This window comes from Prunus dulcis, chromosome 2 (genome assembly GCF_902201215.1).
Source record: "Prunus dulcis chromosome 2, ALMONDv2, whole genome shotgun sequence".
NCBI lineage: Eukaryota > Viridiplantae > Streptophyta > Magnoliopsida > Rosales > Rosaceae > Prunus > Prunus dulcis.
The window spans coordinates 16,085,109-16,093,095 of NC_047651.1; the positions used below are offsets into that span (position 1 = coordinate 16,085,109).

The 7,987-nt window shown below is 41.8% G+C and overlaps 1 protein-coding gene across 1 annotated transcript; it reads right to left on the minus strand.

The window, feature by feature from the left end:
• Nucleotides 1–5,735: 5,735 nt before the first annotated feature.
• LOC117619663 (fasciclin-like arabinogalactan protein 8) lies at nucleotides 5,736–7,551 on the minus strand. The gene has a single exon (XM_034349661.1). It carries the CDS (start codon nucleotides 7,250–7,252, stop codon nucleotides 5,975–5,977), a length of 1,278 nt encoding a protein of 425 aa, XP_034205552.1. The 5' UTR covers nucleotides 7,253–7,551; the 3' UTR covers nucleotides 5,736–5,974.
• Nucleotides 7,552–7,987: the final 436 nt, after the last annotated feature.

Sequence of the window (7,987 nt, forward strand, 5' to 3'; positions counted from 1 at the left end):
CTGCCCCTCCTCAGCCTCCATCCGCCACTGTAGTATCCGGAAACTGCCACGAAACAGGCCGGGTCCGACAGTTTTTCCGAAAATTTGTGGGAGCTCGTTCTCCTTCGTTTCTCAACCAAATCGATCGAGTAAGGTATGGTTTCTCAGATATTTTTCGTGTTCTAGATGATGGGTATATGAGCTTCGATCGATTTTAGCGTTAAGGGGTTAAATTTTCGACTTGAAGTTTGGCCGAAACTTCGGCCCTTCGAAACTACCATTTCCGGTCACTTTTTGGGGGTAGTCCAAGAACAAAAGTGACTCCAAATGGGGTGTTTTACCTAGGGTAGGAGTTTGGAGTCTCGGTTCCACGATTTTTTCGGCACACCCGAATCGCTTTGGACACCCGATCTGCCCCGCGCGTGTGGCAGCGCGTGGGTCAGGGTGGTGGCATGGTTCTGGCCAGTTTTGAGGTCCTCGTGTCGTCACGAGTACGTGGGATTTCGCGGATCTCAATTCGGAGTCCGTTTGAGCCCCGAACGGATTTTCCATATCGCGCGATCCGTGGGTGCAGTGTCGTGTGATCGTTGGATTGCGCTGAATTTTGGATAGGTCGGTCTACGTGACTTCAGGATCGCGTAGGATTTGACGGATTGCGAATCGGAGTCCCGGATACTCCGGAATCGCGAACCCTGGGGCTAGGGTTAGGGTTTTAAGCGATAACGCGATTTTGGCCAATCCGACCGTCCGTTTCGGGCCAAATTCGCAGAACATGGTTCCCGTCCTATGAGAAATCTTCAGGGAAGTCCAGATTGGCCATCGGAGATCGTGGACCCCACGGGTCCCAGGTCGGCCGATCTGACAGTTATCGCTTAGCTGAGTATCGGACCTCCCAAAAACTAGTCCAACTGTCCGAAAAGGCTAATGTGGGCATAGAAATATTTTGAATTGAAAAGCACGTATTTCTAGGAGCCGGGGGCAGGGTGTTTAGTTGAAATTCGTTTTATTTCAGCAGTTTATTAATTTAATCTTTCGGGATAATCAGGCACCAGGAGCTCGGCAGAAGTGCAAAAGAGATCTTCGAGGGGTCGAAGTAGCTCGGACCATTTGTGAGTGGACCTTCTTTCATAAAACAGATTTCATGAATGATTGATGTGCTTTTATATAAATAAATTTTATAAATGAGTTTATATTGATTTTATATAAATAAGTTTTTAGAAATGAATTTATTTGAATAAGTTTCTTTATTTGATCTTGAGTAAGTTTTATTACGGTTCTGAACTTGATCAGTACAGTAACAGTTTTATAAATATGTGCTGCTTATTTAAAAGTCATAGAAACAGAGTTTGAGGTTGAAATCAGATGAGACAGCAGCACAATTTGAGATTTCAGTTTTAATCGGATTTTCTAAAGGAATCTATTTTAAAACCACCTTGTACCCATTTTCTTTATGGTGATTACCCAGAGTCGGACCGATGTCTACGGACATCCAGTCTGATTATAGTTCAGTCAGTGCACTTGACTTTGCCTCACGAGTTTCGGGGACGCTCGGACCGTGAGTGCCAGGATTTGCGGCTCGGCAGACTTGGTGTCCCGAGACCTGCAGGATTGCGGCTCGGCTGACTTTATGTCCCCGAGACCTGCCAGGATTGCGGATCAGGCTGACTACGGTCCCCTGCATCCTGCCAGAGCGACTCGAGTTGACTTGGTGTCATCGAGGAATCTGCCGGCGGGACAGGCTGATCATAGTCCCCTGATTTCGCCAGTTTGCGGCTCGGGTAAGTCTGTGTGACGCCCGAGACCTGCCAGGGAATTGACGGAAATGACAGGGGTACATACTGGTGGTATTTTCAAAGGATTCTGAGTTTCTTTATTAAATGTTGATTTTCAGCCATTATAAATCAGTTTTTCTGATTTTTTTTGGACATAGATCCCTTTATATTTATTCAGTTATGAAAGATCTGAGTACAGAGTTTTTATACGTGTGGGATTTCAGTATTTTTATGAAAGCTTTGAATTCAGTGGTTTGTATGAAACTTTCAAGTTTGAATATGACTGATATAGAATGCCTTGAATTGGCTACGCGTGATATAATAAGTAAGTATTCAGTTTTATTTAGCTAATTTCTTTTTTACAATGGGGGATATTATGTTTATGAGAATTGTTTTGAAGAACATTATTGTTGCTTTGGTCCACTCACATTTTCAACCTGTTTTTCGCCCCCAGGCCGTAGAAGGACGCGGGATCCACCACCGGGCCAATCATAGTTTCCGCGCCAAGGTAAAGTTTTGCAGAATCCTTGCAACCTTGAAAACCCTAGAAAATGCTCTGATATCATGTTGAACATAAGGAACTGAGGTTGGAATCTTTTGTTGACTTAGTCTGGCTGTTGGTAGGGTTTCTGAGATTGTTTGACAGGTGAAAAGTTTTGGGGTTGGTCAAAATACAGGGGAGACTCTGCCGAATTTTCGGCAAAAGTCTAAGGAAAATTTAAAGAAAAATTGAAGTAAGAAGGGTAAAAAGGTCATTTGTGCCCGACATTCGCCAGGTGTCGGACACGCACAGGACTTGGCTCGAATTCCAAAGTGGAAATTGGGTCGGGTCTATATATATTATATGTATGTATATATATTATATATATTATAAAATGCATATATACATATATATAGATATTTTTGAAAAAATAAAAAAAATTCTAGTCCTAGTCCAAGCATACACCAAACGCAGGATAAGTATTATCCAACTTAGACCAAGCCAAGCCAAGCCAAGCCAGTCCCTAAGCATAGTCCATGCTAAGACAGTCCTGTGTACCAAACGAGCCACATGTGGTATAGGCATTGTAGTAATTTTAGCTATCTTATCTCTTATATATGCCTCTCTCTCTCTCTCTCTCTCTCTCTCTCTCTCTCTCTGCCAAAATAGAATATGGGGAGTATCTATTGAGGATTTTAAAAAAAAATTTGAGTGGTGGTGGTGGTTTGGGTGTGTTGAGTAATTCCATGGAGGGTTAGGTCTGGAGTGGGGGTTGGGTTTGGTGAGGAGAGAGGAGAGAAGAGAGAGGCAGAGGGACAGAGGGAGAAATAGAAGAGATAAGATAATAAGGAGCTAAAATTACTAGAATGTCCATGTCACGTCATCACATTTAACAGTTTTGTTAATGAAAATGGACGAAAGTGGTAAAGTGAGAAAATTTCAGCAATTTTTATAGATTCATTGGGTTAAATGAGAAAATTTCAGTTTGAGGGGGTAAGGTGAGACCAAGTGTTTGTTCCAATGGTGAAACAGTAAATAAGCCATCAAATTATTTAGGGATTTTTGTAGAAATGTCACCTGAACTTATATCTCAGTTTCAATTTGTCACTTTAAAGAAAAATTTAAGAGAAATGTCACCTTAAATTTTCAAAATCCATGATTTGTCATCTCACTTTAACACCATCTAATTTTCCATCCATTTTAAAGGATATTTTAGTCTTTCCATTTTCAAGGGTATTTTAAAAATAAAAAAATTGTATTTAAAAAAAATCTCACCGGCCCTCAGCCTACCCAAACCGAATCCACCTTTTTCTTCTTCTTTTTTATTTTTGTTATTTTTCCATTTGCATACTGAAAATTTGTAGAGAGAGAGAGAGAGATAATTTTCCATCCATTTTAAAGGATATTTTAGTCTTTCCATTTTCAAGGGTATTTTAAAAATAAAAAAATTGTATTTAAAAAAAATCTCACCGGCCCTCAGCCTACCCAAACCGAATCCACCTTTTTCTTCTTCTTTTTTATTTTTGTTATTTTTCCATTTGCATACTGAAAATTTGTAGAGAGAGAGAGAGAGAGAGAGAGAGAGAGAGAGAGAGAGAGATGGGAAGGGAGGAGGTCTCATGTGCGATGTGTTTTGGGGGCAGGTTGGGTGGGGGTGAGGGAGAAAGGGAGAGAGATGTCTCTTTTTTCTCTCTTTTTCTCCTTGAAAATAGAAAGACTAAAATACTCTTAAAATGGATGGAAAATTGGATTGTGTTAAAGTCATATGGAAAATCATGGATTTTGAAATTTTAAGGTGATATTTCTCTTAAATTTTTCTTTAAATAACAAATTGAAACTAAGGTATAAGTTTATGTAACATTTCTACAAAAATTCCAATTATTTATGTACAGATGGGTGAAAAAGTTATCAATGTAGCTCAATTGGTAAGAGTATTTACTCATCCAGGTCTAGGTTTGATTTCTACCTCCTCCAATACGACTTGTCTAAAAAATAAATGTAGTTTGAATTGAATTGGATCATATCTTAACTTGTTCGGCATATTAGATTTTGATTTGGTTCAGTCTAATTGAAAATCGTCAAAATTGAATCAAACTGTCTAAGTAAATGTTCTTAACTTGATCATTCCTGCCAACGATGTATAACCTAGTAGAAAAGAGCATTGACTTGTAGACAAGAAGTTTCAAGTTCAAACCCCCATGATATCATTTGTGCGTGCGAGATAGAAATCTCCCTCCCCTCTAGTTTAAATTATCGGTTATACTTAAAAAAAATACTTGATCATTTCTTATTAATTATCACCATTTACTATTATATTTTTTATCCCTTACATTGAGATTTTCTCACTAGATTGTTAGTTTGTCGTTTTAAATGGAATACTGAATGTCATTGGAATGTTATAGCTGTTGGAATGTTATAGCTTTCGAAATTAGAATGGCGATTTCAATTATGGTTTGGTTCCTAGACCTACAGGAGAAAATATAAGGACTTCGTGGGATTCCCATGCCTATCTCTTGGTTTTGTGCGGAGAGCTTTACCTCTTGACCTTTGTGTGTTGGTTATCTTTTTTCTATTTATTTTCATTAGAGACTATAGAGGCTCTTTATATCAGAAATGAGGCGTTATGGTTGTTCGGGTAGGAAAATGTTAGGCTTACCATATTTTTTATACCATATTGTGTACCACCTCTCTAATAGAGGTGAGCCTCATTGTATTGGTGAGCTCCACCTCTATTAAAGAGATGATATACAATGTTGTATAAAAATGTAGTAAGCTTAGCATTACCCTTTAGGGTATAATGCAAGAATTTAGATATCAAGAAGGCCCTACCTCTTGGTGGGCCTCTCTTGGCCCATGATTGGTGATGATTATGTTGTTCTTGGTCTACTTGCTTTCTTTCTTCTTTTTTTTGGTCATACGGTCTACTTGGTTTCAAATTCAATGTTTGATTTTTGAATTTGCTGGAACCCACTGTTAGGCTGCTTTCAATTTCAAATACATACGTCAAAGTATAGAAAATGTAGTGTTTGGAGTAACAACAAAGAGCTCAGGGTGTTCTCGGAATTTCGTTTTCCCTTCAATTGATCCAGAGTATTTTACTCATCCAGGTGTAGTGTTGTGCATAACCGTTCTAACTACCCTAATAAACGGAAAAGAGAATCGAATTTCGGCGAGCTCGAAAGCTCAACTGATCTAATCCACATATTTATTCACCCTACTTTTCCATGGCATAGGTTTTAAAGAAAACAGCCTGACCTTCAGTTTTGGAAGGAACGAACAAATACTTGGCCGAAAAATTAAATAAGTGAACGAATTTTACTGTAAATAAAGCGGTCTCTACAAATTTCGAATAGTATATTAAATTAATACACAGTGCCACGAGCACTGTGGACGCATGTTGGCTCACCGTCAGATACACCAATCCATGCGCTTGGATTTTTACAATCGTGAACATATCATCAAATCACCATATTAATAATAATAGACGCAACACACACGATTACTTCTCCCAGCACAACTGCTAAAATGCGCAGATACCCATAAATTAAAAATATCAATAAATAAAAACAAAATTAACAAATAAAAAGCCTCTATGGTCTCTAACCGGTAACAACGGAGTAAAATAATAACAATAAAACCTCAAACCACTACAAAGTAACAAAATAATTAAAAAGTTAAAAATAAAATAAAAAAATAAAAAAAGATAAAACAAAATAAATTAACAGACACGTGAAAATACCGTTCAGGACAAGACAACGGAGGAAATAACAGTGGCACAGACAGTGACCAGTACAGTCATCATCAATGCAGGTGAGGCCACGTGACCAGCTCCGTTACCCGATGTACTGTTCTCCGACTCAGCAGACGGAGCTTCAGACGGCGCTCCCTCCGGCGTCTCCAATGGCGGTGCAGGCGGTGAAGCGGCCAAAGGCGATGGCGCTTCAACGGTTGAGGGAGTCGGAGCGAGTACTGGCGCCGGCGAAGGGGCGGCGGATGGCTCTAGCCCCGGAGCCGGCGAGGGAGATTTTCCGAACAGCTCGAGTGGAAGAAGCACATTGTCGATGGTGAAGATGGCGAGGGGAGTCGCGTCGAGAACCGTGTCGGCCACTCGGGACGAGTCGACTCCGGTGTGAAGCGTGACCTGGTCGCCGGCTGTCGTCGTGGTCAGATCGAACTTCCCGGCTCCGTTCGTCGCCAGAGTGCTAATCGGAGACTTGGAGGTCTTCAATGTGCCGATCGGAGTGTAACCAGCAACGGCATGAAACTGTAAGATGGAGACCACCTCCGCATTGGTGAGCTTGCTCAGATCCGGCACGCCCTTCGCCTTAAACGCCTCGTCGTTGGGAGCGAAGATCGTCAAGCCTTTCTCGGCCGCCGATTGGTACGTCTTGATGACGCCGCTCGATATGATCAGTGACGCAAACGTCTTGGCGCCGGCTTTCTCGAGCAGCGCCGTTATGTTGACGTCGGAGGCGGAAGGAGCCGGCGCCGTCAAGATCCCCGGAGCGATGATCGGAGCGTTGATTTCCAAAATTGAGATGTTGTACGGAATCTGCTTGACAGATTTGGTGTAGCTGGAGTCCAGCTTGGAGCCGGGAGCCGCGGAGCCGAAGCCAACCTTGCCGCCTTGGAGGTCGGTGATGTTGACGAAGCCGAGATTTCCCGGGGCGTGGCCGGTGGTCTGGTAGAGGGTGGTGCTGAGGGTGGAGCCCTTGGAGATTTGGTGGAGCTTCGTGGGGTCGTAGTAGTCCAGGAGGACGTGTAGGCTGAGGGCATTCTTGACGACGGAGAGGGGATGTTTGGCTGCGAGGGCGGAGATGGCGGCGTTGTTCAGGACAAGGATAGTGATTGTTTGGCGGGTGTTGATCTCGTCAGCTAGCTTTGTTTGGGTCAAGAAGCTGTTATATTGGCTGTAGTCTGGGAAGGCGGAGAGAATTTCAGTAATGTTGTGGGCTGATGAGATTGTGGCGGTGAGGGCCAAGAGAGAGAGGAGGAAGAGAGCTCTGCTCAGTGAGGCCATTTTTGGTTTTGAGTGAGTGGGTGAGAGGGAGAGAGAGAGAGAGAGAGAGAGTTTTATGAGTTAAAAGAGATGGGTTTTGGGGAGTTAACTACGGTTAAGGGGGTTTTGGTTGGGTTTAACGGTGGTTAGGTTTAGGACGGGCCATGTGGAGGGAGGCAAAGTGCTTTTCTTCACAGCTGGAAATGGAAAGCATGGGTTTTGTGTTATGTGGCAGAGATGGGTTGCTTGGTGCTTCTTATATTCTGTTTCTTTTGGATGAAATTACTTGAATGTCCTTATCCTCTTGGTGGGTTTCCGTTGGGATAAGGATGATTTGTGATTATGTTGTGGGCTTGTAGCAACAAAAGGTAAAAGTGGACGAAGTGGACGTGATTATTATGGGAAATGGAATGATGGATGGAAATTGTCAAAATGTGTTCTTGGGTAACGGCTCTAAACCCCAGGTGATAAGTTGAGAAACCTTGGGTTTGGTCTCCTAGGTTGGGAGGGTTGGGGTTCTTCAACCAAAGGTCAATGCATGCTTCAGTTCGTGTTACTTTCGAACCTTGTATTGGGGATTTTCTTATGATTTGTGTGAGTGATTGTAAATCGTTAATATAACCGAATTACTTGTGTCACAATGCATCAATCACTTAGATAATATGAATTTCGCTCTTATAAAAAAAAATATATATGAATTTTGCTCGCCACAATATGTCAATTACGCACGACTATCTTTAGCATTTTACTTTTCTT